This window comes from Saccoglossus kowalevskii, chromosome 15 (assembly GCF_978046115.1).
Source record: "Saccoglossus kowalevskii chromosome 15, keSacKowa6.1, whole genome shotgun sequence".
Classification (NCBI taxonomy): Eukaryota; Metazoa; Hemichordata; class Enteropneusta; family Harrimaniidae; genus Saccoglossus; species Saccoglossus kowalevskii.
Genome location: NC_140655.1, coordinates 19057558 through 19075514, shown reverse-complemented (window position 1 = coordinate 19075514; position 17957 = coordinate 19057558). Strand labels below are relative to the sequence as shown.

Genomic DNA, 17957 nt, shown 5'->3' with positions numbered 1-17957 from the left:
TTTCACCGCTGACCCTTTTCTAAAACCGCCCTCAGCGTTGAAATGGGGCAGGGAACCAGACTAATTTCTACAGCTTTTGTAGTCAACTTTGACCTGAAGTGCGCCACCAAGCCGGGCTGTTTGCAACCATATGGAAACCGGTAAAGTAATGCCACGTTGTTTTTAAACTATGACATGCACAACAAATATGCATGATATATAGTGATATGTTGTGTTTGGGACCGTGATCGTACAGAAATTTGAAGGGTAAGCTGGTGTTTTATTGAGACGATCCCGTCAAAACCTGAGTCGACATGTCCAGTTGCTGGTACAAACGATACGAATACGAGTACAAACAATTTTCAAGTTCATTACATATAAGGGCATGTGTTTACGCAAGGAACCCTGTGACCATCTAGAAACGCATACTATATAACTGTTATACGTACGTGTCTTTGAGGTTACCATGCTGGGAAACGGATTTTTCTGAAAGTATGAATTTTACATTGTACTTTCTCTATTAATCGTCCCTCTATCAGGTAGATAGATAAATAGAATGACTGGACTGTGCACAGGCGCTCGGAACGTTTCCTGGATAATAAAGAGCTAAAGTAGGGTCGGTATACGTAGTCAGTCACCGGTACATTTGCCTACCACTCATATAATATTGTATGAGTCGTAGGCGAATGAACCGGCGACTGACTAACTTATGCTGACCTTACTTTAGGTCATTTTTTTATTATCCAAGAAACGTTCTGAGCGCCTGTGGACTGTGCTCCATTATTTATTCAAGACTGCAGTCACATTCGCTCTTGTTCAGATAATTGTTCAATTAACAACTACAATATACCGGACATAATAATTAATTAATTCAACTCAATTACTTCAATTAATTTGAGGCTAATGTGTGATATTAAAAAACATATTCTTGATATGTTCATATATATCATACTACTGTAGAATACTTTATTTTTGCTTGGAATTTATTTTCACTGAAGGGATGATTCCGTGAAAATAAAATCCAGCGAATATACTTTTTTTCCTATATTTCACATTAAACTCATCAAAAATCAGTGAAAATAAACTCCATACAAAACGCCCAAAAAGTCTTTTCAGTGAAAATTAATTCCAGCGAAAATAAAGTATTCCACAGTAAATATCTATGTGTTCTCAAGAAGGGCTTATGCTCCAGTCAATGTCAACCCGACCCTTCCCACCTCGGGCAATATGGGACAAATGTGGGGTGGAATAATAGCCGTGTTTCGTGTCCCATCATCACTAGCTGCGCATGCATATACATTCATTGAGTACTCTGCTGATAGCAATCATGGCGGACAGTGGCGATCGTTGGGGAAAATGTGGGGGGTTGTTTGGGTGGGGATTTGCCTATCCTTGCCCCAGGAAGTGGGGCATTTGGCAAATTTTACAACAATCATTTCCAAATCTCCCACTAAACCCAGAGGTGGGGAGGGTGAAGTTTGACATTAGCTGGAGCATTATAAATTGGAGAAGGTGCCCTGGAGAGTTAGGATTGTGTGTACATGTAATAGAGCCTTTTCAAACTTGTAAATGCTATAATATTCATATATATAACTTTCTTGACAGTATCTTTAAAACAACCGAGGCCAATCATGTCACGAAAAAGAGTACAGGTACATGTCTCCGCGGCAGATACCAGTCTGGATTCAGAATTTTTGTTTCCACATGCGCCAATGCACTACGATAAGAAAGATGAGGAAGCAGGTGATGAGACTGATGCAGTGGCAACAAATATTGATGGAGATAAACTGAATATAGCCGTACTGTTATTTTTGTATATATTACAAGGTATTCCTCTGGGATTGGCTGGAAGTATACCATTAGTTCTTCAGGGACGCAATGTGGGATACAAACAACAAGCAATGTTCAGTTTTGTTTACTGGCCATTCAGCGTGAAATTATTGTGGGCTCCCATTGTTGATGCTGTCTACTCAACCAAGTTCGGTCGCCGAAAAACCTGGCTTGTTCCAACTCAGTACCTGATAGGATTTTTCATGATATTTTTATCGCAACATGTCGGAGAGCTTCTCGGGGATGGACAAGAAGGCTTTGTGCCAGATGTTTTTATGTTAACTGTCATTTTTTTCATGTTGAATTTTTTGGCCGCAACTCAAGACATCGCTGTTGATGGGTGGGCTTTGACAATGCTGTCACGACGAAATGTTGGCTATGCTTCCACATGCAATTCGGTGGGACAGACTGCCGGATATTTTCTTGGTAATGTTGTGTTTCTTGCATTAGAATCTGCTGATTTCTGTAACAAATATATGAGATCTGAGCCTGAGCCAGAAGGACTTATTACTTTAGCAGGTAAGCTTAAATAATTTTGGAAAATTTAATTATCACATTTGGGTTATAAGTAGAGTATGCACTTTTGTAAATTACAGAGGTATTGCTGTGTTCAATACAAGAAATATTTTAATTATTCAGTTGTACAACAAATATATACCATAATAGAAGAAATACTGAATACTGAATATATTTAGAATTTAATTGTTCAACTGTACTTTGCCATTTACATATTGGTATGTTTAATCAAGTTACTGATACAGCATCCATGACAATCCGTGATGCTAATGAGCAGAACACCTTCAATTCTATAACATAGCAAAGTTTCATTATGTGATGTCATTTGGAAGTTCATCACATATACATGTAACTATGGTTCCAAAATGTGCATAAGTTTATTTCCTCCATCTTTTAATACATAATTCCATCAGTGTTATTTTTCACATGTCTACATAATTCTGCTAGGGTTGACAAATAAAAAACTGACTTGTGTTGTCTGAACTGCACAACTATTGTTTTATTTAATTATGTTTAACATGATCCTGTTTGGTTTTCAAAAACTTTCAATTTTTGGTTTGTGTAAGTAAACTACTGCTAATGTCATGTGTGTTATTCAACATATCATGCTATGCTTTTTGAAGAGAAAATTTAAACTTGAAGTTACATTTTTAGAAAGAAAAATTTAATCTAAGGCTGAAAGAAAACAAAAAATTAGCTAATTTGGGAATAAATAAAAAAAAAATCCCTCCGAAAATATATAATTAATTATTTTTTAACTCACTTGCATAAATGTAAACCATAAACAACCAGATGAGGAAAAAACTATCATAACTGAAATTAACATTACTAAAACAATAATGATAAAAAACAAACATGAAAAACCAAAAATAAAAACCCCTTTGGGGGAAAGTACAGCTGGGAATCTATACTTGTTGCATAAACATGCGCACCAAAGGGTTGATGTAGGGTTTCATCCAGACCAAAGAACTAGTGAATCAGACTATGAGAAAAAACGTTTAAAGACAACTGAACAGTGGCTCACCCAGCGTAGATTGATTGATTGACTGTTAACATCGTGTGAAGACAACTGTTTCCCGCTATACTTGAGAAATTATTTATGAAATTAACATAGATACAGCACCCTCTATTCATGCAGTACACATAATTCGCTGGTTCCCGGCGTCCCTTGTGAAGGGCAGGTATTAAACTAGTAATCGCCATATTGTTCCACTGGTTCAGGATTTGGCCCAAAGTCACATGACTAAGGGACGTAATATTATTTGTTTTCTGTAAACAAATCTTCATTATGCCATGCCCATACATTCTGCCTGCTTAGACTTACATATTTGAGATGTTTCTGGCATTTCTTGCTGTGTTTGTAACAAAAACAGTTTTATGATATATTCGCCTAACTTTCGAGAGTAAAAGGAAACCCCTGCTTTAGGGCCATGAGCACAAGCGCTAACATCAGGTTAACAAGGGAAATAGAACAAGCAACGAGAAAGTGACGGACTAATCAGAATACCGGAATTGTTACGAGTTACCTCATACACATAAATACAGCGCCCTCTATTTGTGCAGTTCATATAAATACAGCGCCCTCTATGAAATTCATATAAATACAGTGCCCTCTATTAATGAAATTCACATGAGGTCAAGAAAAAGGTTTTGCTTTTCATCCTGTGTGTTGTGCTGGCCAAGTTTTATTCATTTTTTTAAAATGACAACAAAATGCAATGTTTTTCAATATTTGTCAATAAAGCTTTCAAAGGTTGCATTAAAAGTTGATTTTAATTGACTTTGTGAAGTTCAAAAAAATAGTTATGACCGTTTACATACCAATATTCTGTTTACATTTCTTTGTAGGGTTTGTATATTTTTGGGGATTTGTCTTTTTGATCACTACAACTTTAGTTTGGTGGTTCAAAACAGAAAATCCAGAACTTATTGATGATGTAGATCAGGGGATTTGGGGAACCTATAAATTATTATATACCATTGTACGTCTACCAAGCATTCAGTCATTTATTGTAATACTAATGACTAGTAAGGTAAGTAATTAGTATCTAACGATAATTGTGTTTATATAAGAGATTGCATACTTACCTTTGGTTAATGAAATTTTAATTTCATAAACAAATGGGATAATTGCCAATTATCATATATACTGGTTAAATAAAATCGAAATAACAGTGGATAGCTCCCGTAGGGGGCGTCCTTCCCCTGTCATCTGATTTGCATACTTCCATTTTTAACCACGAGATTGATTCACGGTTGAAATTTGGGCTTGCCAAAATATCATTGTTTTTGCGGTGGAAATACATTGTTACCACCCATCAACACAGCCACCGAACTATTAGTGTGTCAGGAAGCTCTTGTGGACATCAAGAACTTCGTACTTAGTCACCTTGAGTAAAAAATTGTAGTTTTAGTAACGAAACTCAAAAGCCCGCCTTCAGTTTCAAGATGGTGGAAAATATGGATACCGGAGAGTTGAACACCGTTCATCGCTCTCCAGGCGGAAAAGAAAAAATCCTACACAACAGTGGTGCGAGAAAATGTTGAAGACGCACTGGCTGAGGCAGGCGTGATTTTTTCTACTGAAGATGCTACAAGCAACGCGGGGGAGGCCGGCTCGTCGAAAACCACAACAGCGAGTGGTACCGACAAGGAGGACCCCGAATTCAAAATCCGCTCCGATGCTATCACGAAAGGTGCGGTTATGGTCAAGAAAATCTTACCTCTACCGATTCCACCGATGGCGGACGCCCCACGTTTCTCGATCGGTTTGTCTACACTGCCGAAAAAGGACACTTTTGCGACTTCAGCAATGCTACCATGGTCTCCCCGACTGACACAGGGCACTGCTATAACGCAACGCGTGATCGGAGGAGGCAAATGGGATCGTGAAGTTACCGAGAAAACCGCTACAGCCACCAAGGACGACTTCTTGGGGACTAACCGGGACAATTGGAGCAGACGCTACCAAAAAGTTATACCGCCCGCTGATGAGTGGAAAACACCGGTCGGTACCGACGCCAGCCTGCACGAACGACCTCTCGGCGTACAACCACCAGAACTGGAGCCATGCGTCCGGGAAATGGTCGCCGAAGGAAGTATAACGAAACATCCACTCGGCAGACCACAAGTTTACATCCCGTATTGCCTGTCCCAGTCAACGCTATGTAGATTGGAAAACTACGTTTGGGACACTTCTCTTGCATTAAGCCATAGAGAATTTTTCACTACTACTACACAAATTTAGTTAGCGAAATTCAAAACAGGCAACATCACCAAGGATGGACTGTTTAGCACATTAGAGCCGCTGTTGGTCGCTACTAACGTCGTCGACGCTGACATAATACAGAGTCATCTCCAGTTACGAGCGACTATTCAACACTCTCGCCGTGCAGCAGTTTGGTCCGCTATGCTAAAGACAGCCGCCAACGCTGAAATCAAGAACGAATTGGCGACGATCGATTTCAGAGGGACCAAATTATTCGACGGAAAACTCAGCGCTGTGAATTCTAAGTTGGATGAGAAAGCAGCGGCAAAAGTTAACCGTGTGATGATCGAAGGCGCCTTTAAAGTCAAGCAAGCCGCTAATAACAAGCAGAGCATCGCGACCAAGGCGAAGCCAGTTAACCAAGCTACTACGGGTCAGCCCAAGGGAAACGCAAAGGCAAACCCGAATCAGGCAAAAGGAAAAAGTGGAGACCAGCAGCGACAGAATAAACAATTCTCGAAACAGACTGGTAACACTAAAAAGTCTTCCTGACTATACGTCAGCAAATATGGTAATGTATCAAAACAAGGTGCGATTAAACATGTCAAATATTACTCAAGTCTCCGAGTATTTTTGTCAAACAAATCAAACCACAGATCCCCTTACACATATACCACTTGCATTAAACGATTCGGTTAAGTGCCCAGGTCGGCGGGAACCAAGTCGTGCAAAACATCGTGCATTAAGCGATTTTGTTCAGTGCCCAGGATGGCGGGAACTCAATCGTGCACAACAAAAACACGGTCGGCCGCACCTCAGGTCGGTGGGCGATCGTATAAACAAACAACCGGCCGAATGCGTGGACCTAGGGAGAATGACGCATCGACCGGTGAAAAAAACAGAAACCCGTAAGGCAGAGTCCCTACTCCCCTCCAGGTTGGAAAAAAAAGGGGGGGGAGGACGTTAAACGGGGATATAACACCGCATTCACTCCAGGGGGAAATGGAGAAATCGGCGATGTCAATGTATACCGCCACAAGCGACCGAGGGTTGGTGAGTCCCTCGACGCCGGTGGCACTGCGTCTGCAGAAATGTATTCCCCGGTGGAAAGAAACGATAAACGATCCGTATGTGATATCGATAATAACACACGGGTATCGAATACCATTGATAAAAGAACCGAAATGCGAAAAAAGAACATGTATTTCGGGGAAACCGGGCTCTACTCGGTCAACAATACTGAAAGAAAGCGTGGAAATACTACTTGAAAAAAAGGTAATTCAGCGGGTACAAAACCCGAAAAATTCTTTCATCTCGAGGTTATTTCCCGTCAAGAAATCCAGCGGTGGGTACAGGCTGGTGCTGGATTTAAAGGAGTTGAACAAATTTGTGAAGAAAGAAACGTTCAAAATGTTAACTCCGGCACTAGTGAGAGCGTCAATTCAAAAAGGGGACTGGATGACGTCCCTCGACTTGACCGACGCTTACCTGCACATACCAATACACACAGAAAGCAGGCGCTTGTTACGATTCGTGGTGAACTGTGTAACGTATCAGTACACCGTCCTACCTTTCGGCCTGACGTCAGCCCCACTTCTGTTTACAAAAGTTCTACGCACAGTGGTGGCGTTTACTGCACAAGAACGCAGCAGACGTCAACCCCTACTTAGACGACTGGCTGATAAAAAGTCAAAATCGGAACCTGATTTGTCAATCAGCCGAGCGGACTGTCAGTCTACTGCTAAAGCTAGGTTTTCTGATAAATATGGAAAAATCAGAATTAATACCGACACAGAAAATAGTCTTTCTGGGCATGGAACTGGATGCGGAGAAAGGCATGATCCGACCAGCCCAGCACAGAATCGACAATGTACAAAAAATGATACAATCATTTCTAAAACAAAAACAAGCCACACTACGCCAGGTAATGCGACTAGTGGGGATGTTAACTTCGATGAGGGGCTTAGTACCGAGAGCGGCACTACAGTCCAGACCGATCCAACACCTAGTGTTAGACGCACAGTTAAAAATGCGACTATCAAAGGACGGGATAAAATACGAAAAACCGGTACTGTTCACACCGGCCTTTCTGGAATCACTTCCGTGGTGGGGCAACCTCAAGAACCTCACGGCGGGGATTCCCATGGACAAGGCGAAACCGACAGTAATGTTGGTGACGGATGCATCCATGACGGGCTGGGGAGGGCACTGCATAGACGGGATTGCACACGGTCAGTGGAACGAAAAACAAAGGAAATTTCACATAAACCGACTGGAAATGCTAGCGGTGCAGTTCTCCCTGCAATCCTTCAAAAAAGCGGTAAAAAACCGGGCCGTGTTAATAAGATCCGACAATCAGACTGTAGTAGCTTACCTCAACAAGGAAGGGGGAACGAAATCACAGTCGTTAAACGACCATGCTGTAGCAGTGCTAAAGTGGTGTGCACAAAACAAAGTCGAGCTGATGTGCAAACATATACCGGGAGTCCAAAACGGTGTAGCGGACTCGCTATCCCGGGGGAAACCCTACGACGACACAGAATGGGAGCTGTCACAGACGGCAGTAAACCTAGTGTTCGACATGTGGGGGGAACCCCAGGTAGATCTGTTTGCAACACCGGAAAACAAAAAACGTCCCGTTTTTGTGACGCGTTATCCGGACAAACAGTCACTGACGTGGGACGCACTTCAGATGGAGTGGGGCAGAATGTTCAGTTACGCATTCCCACCATTTCCATTGATCCACCGAACGTTACAAAAACTGGAACAATCGGAGAACTCGCACATGATTCTAGTGGAATTGCGCAAGGGTTTTCAAGCCAAGTGTCACAAACAACGACGGCCAGGCTTAGGGATTCCTCAAATGGATTGTATCAATACCACTGGGAAAAATTTCGTAATTGGTGTCTTGCAGGGGATATACATCCACTCTATCCCTCTTTGCCCCAAGTAGCGGAGTTTTTTTCTTATTTGATCAACGAAAAAAAGTTGAAACCGGGGACAGTAGAAAACTATAAATCGGCGATCAACTCTGTACTCAAACTAAGCCTAGGCAAAAACATTTCGGATGACCCGACAATCTCCGATCTGTTCAAGGGCTTTATTACACAGGCGGGCCCCATTGAGAGGTACAAAGCACCTGCATGGAGCTTGTCAGTAGTCCTTGAAGCGCTACGACAATTCCCATACGAACCGAAGGAATTGGCGTCACTACAGGACTGGACGAAAAAGACTGTTTTTCTGCTAGCACTCGCTTCAGGGAGGCGAGTTAGCGAAATACACGCTCTGTCATTTGAAGACAATTTTACGGTGTTTTATCCCGATAAAGCGATTTTAATGACATCAGTAAAATTCAGAGGAAAAAATCAGAAACTGCACGAGACGGCGACTCCGATCGTTATCCCGGCACTGAGCAATATTTCCAATGAAAAACAAGACAGAATTCTTTGTCCGGTACGTGCGCTAGCTTATTATAAGAAACGTACTTCCGGGGTCAGAAGGGGTCAAAGGTCGATGTTCGTTTGTTACCAAAAAGGTAAACAAAGCTCAGCGGCGTCGAAATTCACGCTAGCGAGATGGGTAAAAGAGACAGTTTACCACGCTTATAGTGATAAGTATTTGAGCACAGAGGCAGGCAAAGTCACTGCCAAGATGCATGACTTAAGAGGCATAGGTAATACACTGGCATTTGCTAGCGGAGCTTCTTTAGCCCAGGTGCTAGCAGCCGGGTCCTGGAAAACTAGCAACACTTTTCTCTCTTATTACCTGAAAGACCTAGCGGCCGAGTCACAGGGCCTACACTCGTTAGGCTACCTAGTGACAGGCCAAGTTGTAACGAAACAATAGGGCATGTAACTTCCCGCAACTGCAAGAATTATTCAGTTAGCGGGAGTTATACAGTTAGGGGGATGGAATTTTTTCAATTCCATAATCAGGTGGGGTAGTATTTATCTGCCAAGAGATATTCTCTGGTAATCTGTCCCATTTGTTTATGAAATTAAAATTTCATTAACCAAAGGGGTTAGTATGCAATACTCTGTAATAAACTTTTAAAACTAGCGCCGAAGGCGCATATTAGTTTTTATGTTTATATAAGAGGTTGCATACTTACCTTCCCACCCAAAACCACCCCAGATAAATAGCTACAAATCAATATCGTGGTCAAAAAGATCTGGAAGTATGCAAATCAGATGACAGGGGAAGGACGCCCCCTACGGGAGCTATCCACTGTTATTTCGATTTTATTTAACCAGTATATATGATAATTGGCAATTATCCCATTTGTTTATGAAATTAAAATTTCATTAACCAAAGGTAAGTATGCAATCTCTTATATAAACATAAAAACTAATATGCGCCTTCGGCGCTAGTTTTAAAAAATTGACACTTACTCAGGGGAGGGAGAGATGTTGTATGGTACAAAAACAAAACAAAAAATTAAAGCTGCAGAGTAGATTTTTTGGGTCCAAGTTTTAAGGCTGAATATGTACCCGCTGATGTACTGGTATATTACTGTGGAATACTTTATTTTCGCTGGAATTAATTTTCGCTTAAAAGGCTTTTTGGGCGTTTTGTGTGGAATTTATTTTTACTGATTTTTGATGAGTTTGATGTGAAATATAGGAAAAAAAGTATATTCGCTGGATTTTATTTGCACGGAAACATTCCTTCAGCGAAAATAAATTCCAAGAGAAAATAAAGTATTCTACAGTATTTATGAGACATGAATTACCACACATTCCTTGAATAAAACAACTCAAATATTGCCACCATGCTTTATTATTCAGCAGTACGGTACTCAAATTGTTTTAAAAAAATTGAAACATCAGTTGTTTTTCCCATGTACATAAAATATGTCAAAATATGTGAGTGGTAATATTTGTGGGTGTAATACATAGGTGTAATTACAATTAATACTTTCTTAGATATCTTGAATGGCCCTCTCATTTATTCATTCTTGTATATTATTACAGATTGGTTTTTCAGCTACAGATGCTGTAACAGGATTAAAATTGATAGAAGCAGGGGTACCTAAAGAACAATTAGCATTACTTGCTATACCATTGGTACCATTGCAAATAATATTACCCTGGCTTATCAGTAAATATACCACAGGACCCAGACCACTAAATATATTCATAAAGGCTATTCCATACAGGTAAAATGTAACATTATTATCATAGTTATACCAATCATATCGTTAAAAATATTATCACCCTGGATTATCATTAATTACTGTAAAACATGTTGAAAAAGCGACATGCAATTTTAGCGAATTGTGGTAAAATGATGTAATAGCAAAATGTTGATTTAGCGAATCTCTCTTGTCATTGTTGATTTCCTGTTTTCACAATACATGTCTGTCGCAGTTATCACCTCCATAAGGGAACTGATCATTACCACCAAGCCGGTTTCCTGTGAGTCTCCTGCGGCATGCGTTGCTTTACCGTACCGGTCGTTGCTTTACCGTACCGGCCGCTGCTTTACCGTACCGGCCGTTGCTTTACCCATGGAACTATAAAGGGGTTTATAGTTCCATGCTTTACCGTACCGGCCGCTGCTTTACCGTACCCGAAGGTCATTAGCCGTACCGGCAAGGCCGTTACCGTACTGGCAGGAGGCAATTCACACTTCTGACAAGTTAATTTATGCATTGATTTTCCGGTTTACAGGTAAAATGCCGACCTGTTTAAATTTCAGTTTTATGCACAGGATCGCCAGAGAAAGCAGAACTGTAGAATTAATTTGAGTAGAATTTGTTTAGTTTGTAGTTATAGTCTGTTTATAAATCATTTTGTTCATGTTTGCTATACGGTAGCTTTCGAGGTCAAATACACCACCAGGGCAATTTGTTGCGTCTTTTTATTTGTCAGAGATTAAACTTTACCATTATTATTGCATAATATTTACATTCAAGTTGCGCGTGATAATGCTACACATGATTTTTGTGAGACCATGGAGCTCCCAGTACGTCCAAGTGAACTGTTGGATATGACTACAGACGGAACTGCGTCTTTATTTTATACGATTTTTTTTTTAAATCGGGATCAGTGCTCCCAAATCAACTGAGCCGACAAAGTGGATTACAAAAATAACAGTTCCATGAAAGTGGCTATATTTGTGTATGATGAATCCTGAGTCGGTAGTTTTGGCATGTAACCTAATGGTTTTGGTTATTGTTACAAATGCACAGTGCAGACGTAATTTTGTTTTCATTTTTTCACTTTATCTGGCGCCAGTGCACGTGTGCTTGGATGTTTTTTTATTCAGTGATTGGGCTAAATATTTGACGACGTTGCCAACGTATTCAACATACGAAAATAGCATGTGTGTGCGTGTGCGCGAATGATAGATGCAGACGAGATTTCTCGTCGCAACGCGTTTTATTAGTTTATTTCCAACGCGAGTGGTCGGCGCCTTTGATTGCGTTTAGTTTGTTCTTTCATTCGCAAAATCTATCGCTGGCACCGTTTATTTTGTTATGTCTCACAACTGAATGTCCAAGCTGACTTTGTATTGGCTGTAATTATATTTTTTTTGTAAAACAAAAAAAAGTCCCGACCTTTCCAGTCTAAAACGTATTCTGCCCCAAACCAAACAGCCCTTTTCAGGGCCAATCACATGTTCCAAAAAGAGATGTACCGGCACACTTGCACACTCTGTTTTGTTATAATAAAGTTACATTGGGGATTGTTGGAAGGGATGTGTAAATATGTTTGGTCAATTCCATAAGCAAAATCACAAAATGAGGTCGAAAAGCAATGGAAAAATGTTGAACTAGAGCAAGGTCAAATTCCGTTTTACGCACTTGAATTTTATCTGGACTACGTGCACGCGTTGCGCGTGTTATTGTCGACAAAGTATCAAAACAGATTTTCGAACGCCCAAGCCCGAATTTAAATACATGTGAGCTCGGCCAAGCGAGTCACGCTGACAGATTATGCAAGTATCATCGAATTCATGCGACAGGTTGAGACGTTTTATTCAACGTTGTGGGTAAGCTACGATTTAGGACTGTCGTTTTATAGCGTTACAGGCGATCATGAATATGTGAATAACACACATATATTGAAAAAAACACATGCGAAGAATTTCAGAAAGACTTTTTTATTTAATTTATTTATTTATTTGTATTTCGACGGTTGCCCGACTTTCTTTCCACTGTGTGAGCTACTGACAAATATAAACAAATAATTAAACCATCGAGTCCTCTAGTCGACTGGGACGTAACACTCTGTTGTACAAGTCCTAAAAAAAAATTCTTATTGTTTGCAAAATGCCCAATTAATTCATGCATGACTCACGGTTACCGGCAGGGCGCCGATCAGTTACCGGGGCTTTGTTTACCATGCATTCATTAATCGAAGGTGATAAATAGTCGGTATTGGTCCTATCAATACGGTAATTGTCCAGCCGGTACAGTAAAGCACCGGCCGGTACGGTAACGCAACGGTCGGTACGGTAACGCAACGGTCGGTACGGTAACGCAACGGTCGGTACGGTAAAGCAACGACCGGTACGGTAAACCGAGTCAAACTCACAGGAAACCGGCTGGGTGGTAATGATCAGTTCCCTAAAAACAAAGAAAAACTGTCAAGTGTAATTAGGAAGCGCCCCAGATTTTTATGTTCTGGATTACTGTATACAAATCCTCAAGCCTTGGCCATTTTGAATTTATAATAAAGTCATTAGCGACATCTTCAATTAGCGAATCAGTTCTCTTGCTAAATTCGCTAAAAAGACATGTTCATGAAACTCTGTGTTAGTGGGCTCCAAACGTGATTATCACACAATATAGTTCCTTCTATCAACTGAAATCGGCAAAAATAATTTTTTGCACTTTACACATACATTTGGTGAGTAAAGAAGAACATTCAGGTATTTTGGGTTGAATTTAGAAGCATGTGAAAATTAACCAAATAACGGCAGAAAAATTATTGGCGTCTGCAGTGGCTCGCTCGTGAAGCCCGGACTTTTGTCGATTCAAAAATACAATATTATCTGTGCTAAATGGCATAAGTAGTTTTTGAAATTTTACGATTTTACGTTCCGGTAAATCAGTTTTTTCGCTAACAAGAAACTGTACAAATAAATCGGCGAAATACCGATGCGAATTCGTGCCACTGCTTGATGTATCTATAATGGCTGTATACTGGTTCATGGGCCCATTTTTATATTACCACGGTTGCAAGTAGAACATTTTGGTTCTTGTATCACATGCCTACATGGTTTTTGGTGCTTTTAAGTTATTCCTGTGTCCTGTGTCTGTGTTGGTAGTTTCAAAACAAAGTTTGTATAATATAATAGGAGTCACCACCCCAGAGATGTATACTATCACTATCACTCGTGAGATCATACCTGCTGTCAAACTGATCCAAATGATCTTGTGGTAGAGTTAGTTATTTCTTGAATACACTAAATATCACATAGAGGACTAAATATATTCATAAAATAATTACCCATGTAAAACATTAGAGTTTGTATTAATATGCGGTTATTATGAGGATACCTCAAAGTATGCTTGAAGACAGTACAGCTGGAGTATCTATCGACGTGCAGTCAGTCGATGCGACTGTGTACTGTCTGATTGCATACTTTGTAGTATCCTCGTAGTAACCTTATTATTATGCATCTTTTCATGGGAATGCCAAAATCCAAAATGTTTAGAACAGAATCAGCGAACTTCTTTGTGTGGAGTCCGGTCAAACCCTTGTGCCAGCCATGCTTACGTGCGTAATCATTCCATATTTGGAATTTGCATTTCCTAACATGGTAGGATGAAAATACCCCGTAAAATACCGCAAAATTATGGCATGCTGTAACCTAATTCTGGCATTACAATGACAGATGTATAATAATTGCTATTATCTGCCTTTTATTTTGATTGCAATCAGACTGTTGATGGGATTGGTGTTTGCATTAATTGTTTGGTGGACTCCCTCTGTTGATCAAGGCAATGGTGAATTTCCAATGTATTACTACGCAGTACTCATACTAAATTATGGGTTACACCAGGTAAGACTCATTTACCTTCAAAGAGATTGAAGTTTTTGTTGGTTGTTTGGCACTGAATTATTAATTATTTTTTTTTAGGTAAGGCTTAATCAGAAAAAACTGCATCTGTTTTAATCTAATGACAAAATAACAGTTTATGCAACCAGATTGATTTCACATGTTTGATATTCAACAAATTCAATCAGACATCCGATTCCGCGGTTTACACAGTGTGATTTACCTCAACAAATTTGTTTTCTGTGCCAAAAATGTGGTAAATTTGTTCACATTTCCTGTAATTTTTACTGAATTCAAGCTTCATTTTGGACCAAACAGAAAAAATATGACACTGATTCTAGTTTGGATCAAAAAAGTTAAAATTTTTGTAAATATTTTCCGTGGAAAAAAGCTCAGATTGTTGAGATAAATTTCAACCACTCAATGCATTGCTATGCAATACTGTTTGACTGATACATGGATCTTAATCACAAGTTATAAAATTGAATTTTTGCCATTTTTGTTAAAAATTATGAAGAAAATCTTCCACAAATCTCACAAATTTGTCCTACATTTTTGACCAGCAGCGATGACTGATTATTCACGTAATTTCATTTTTTTTCCCCATAGATTTCGCTTTACTGTATGTTCGTTTCTATCATGGCATTCAACGCTCGGATAAGTGACCCTGTTATCGGTGGAACATACATGACGTTATTAAATACACTAAGCAACCTTGGTGGCAATTGGCCAAGTACGTTATCACTTTGGTTGGTTGATAGCTTATCATGGAAGTCTTGTAGTATTGATGGATTAGACTGTGATACAAGTATACAGGCTGAGGTGAGTTTGTCAAGCTTCATTACAATATTTGCATACTTTTCGCTGGCTTACTTATTTTTTTTCCACCCAAAATTCAGTGCAAATAATTTCACCTTTTGTAAAATTGGCACTAAATTTTATCATCATTTTAGACTATACAGACAGTTTCCGATATTGATTTTAGTTTTTGATTAAATGATTTGTCAATTTTTATCAATATTTTATGGGGGGACAGACTGTAGAAAATCAATTTGTTCAATAAAGATGTCTCACTTCAAATATGAAGAAGCCTCTATATTGGATTTGATTCAGTGAAAACATTCCCTTGGATTAAAAATTCAAGAAAAGATATTGATCTCCATTACAGCGAGTCTCAGGAATATTGGAGCAGCGAATTTGCAAACTCGCTAGCGAATTGGATAACTACTTTGGTTTTGACTAAACAGTTTTTGAATCTCGCTGGCACCGACTTGTGGTCGCTTCCACTCTTGGTAGAGTCTATATTGCATTTGGAGAGATAGAATGCTTTTATGTAGCCTGGTACATGTCTAGATTCTCTGTACGATTTGCTTTAAGAAGTTTCCCTGGTCAGTCTGAGAATGGCCACAGTCAGCTGGCATACATAATATGATAAATGCGATTAATCCACTGATATTTACTATATGGGGGTAGCCATCTTCAGCGCTGCTTGAAACTAAATAAAGAGACAAGTTGAGAAACAGTTTCCTAAAAATCAGGAAGAAAATAACAAACTTTCACATACAAATGATCCCTTCGGGTAACATTAAGCTAACCGCTAAAAAAATCGACCTCATTTGTCGTTTTTATTTGGACAATCACTTGTATACTAACACCTCATTACACGAAAAAGATAGAACACTTTCCCTGGTATATTTTAAAGCGAAATCGCATCAACTGTAAAATCGTCCCTTACCGGTACTGTTATATAGATTCTTCCAGAGTGGGCGTGACCACAAGACGGCGCCAGCGAGATTCAAAAACCACCTGTTTATTCAAAACCAAAGCAGTTAGTCAATTCTCTAGCAATTTTGTAAATTGACTGCCCCAATACTTCTGAGACTTGCTGTAAAAATGTTGTAGTGCATAAATTGAATCCAAGTTGTGATAATCTTTGTATTTCTGTTTGTATTAATGTATGTAATTATATTGTTTAACAGGCTTGTACTAAAGATGGAGGAGTCTGTCACACAGATATAGATGGGTACTATATCGAGACCATTGCATGCTTTGTTATTGGGTTACTGTGGTTACTATGGAAGCAGAAAACTGTTAAAAAATTGCAGACTTTGGACGACTCAGCATGGAAATGTTCATAAACATTGCAGTAAGGAAAATACCCATGAGGCTTTGCATGAACCAATCCATCTAAAATGCACCCAATGTAATCATTATCTGATTATTTAGTTTTTGTAACTTAGAATTTTTTTTTGTCTTGAATAGTCAATGTACATTGAAAAATGTATTTATATTTATAATAATAATGTTGTTGACAACGGAATAGCCAATGGTAAGACCACTTTTATAATAGTATACTTCCAATTCACTACCACAATTACCCACCATAGACTCCGGTCAGTCAAAATGACTATTTTGAACTGTAGGCATTGATCAGCGATTCTGCCGGTGACGGAGAGATAGAATCCAGGTCAGGGGAAGCCCCATGACCTCTAGATTCTTTTACCCCTTACGTCACGAACCCACGTGACCGAGGCCACCTGGCAGCGCCACAGGTAGCCGTCCTTCACTCTGGTTCCTTTCTCTCCGCCTCGAGGACTTAAACCAACGCGACGGAAAGAGTGGGGAGGTTGGGGGGGACACTGAGTCTATGGTGGGTATGAACTATGTGAATAGGCGGGTTCGGAGAACCCTCGCCTAAATTCACTACGTTCAATTATTGACTATTGACTATTGAAAAATGACTATTTGAACTGTTGGCAGAGTCGGACACCGATAGGTGGCCAGTTTTTCCGAGCAAACAGAAAAAAAAGGAGAATGATGAAAGACTTTCCCCCAGTCCAGGATGAAAACAAACCCAAAAACCTAAGTTAAGACCCAAGAAGGGTGGTGTCTTACCTTGCCTGTGCTGTCCCAGAAGCAAGAAGCCAATGCTGCTGTGGTGACAGGGTTCGGTGTGCCCGAGAAAGCTAGACCCAAGCCGAACTCGGGGGTGATAAGCTTGAAGTAGGACCGAAACAGTTCGCATGAGGGCATAGGTCGACAGAAGCGAAACCTGGGAGCTTCCAGGAAGTGCTAGTGGAACAGACAATCTGCCCGCAAAAATGCAGAGACTGACTTATCGCCTATGTGCAGAGGCCCCTGCAGTCGTTCGGGCTGGGTCAGCAAACAAGGCCTGACCCGCTACGACGGGGCCTAACCTGAAGAGACCCTGCTCAATAGATTGGGTGTCTCCTAGGTAGTAGTTGATGAAGACGTTCTGCGTTCTCCAGAAGCCTGCCCTCAGAAAGTGTTTGAGGGGGCACCTGACGCTAGCGCTAGTGAGTTAGCAATCGCACGGACCTCATGTTCTTGTACTTGGTGTCTCTGCAGGGTCTGTGTTGAGGAGGATAGTTTATCATAGACCTCCAGTACA

General features: G+C 40.1%; 1 protein-coding gene across 1 annotated transcript; it reads left to right on the top strand.

Annotated features, from left to right (window-relative positions):
- The first annotated feature begins 71 nt into the window (after nt 1-71).
- On the top strand, nt 72-16865 carry LOC100372110 (acetyl-coenzyme A transporter 1-like). Its single transcript, XM_002731117.3, has 7 exons — nt 72-140; nt 1585-2328; nt 4174-4358; nt 10507-10691; nt 14428-14548; nt 15155-15367; nt 16525-16865. The coding sequence occupies exons 1-7, from the start codon at nt 131-133 to the stop codon at nt 16681-16683; spliced, it is 1617 nt and encodes a 538-aa protein (XP_002731163.3). The 5' UTR covers nt 72-130; the 3' UTR covers nt 16684-16865.
- The last annotated feature ends 1092 nt before the right edge of the window (nt 16866-17957 follow it).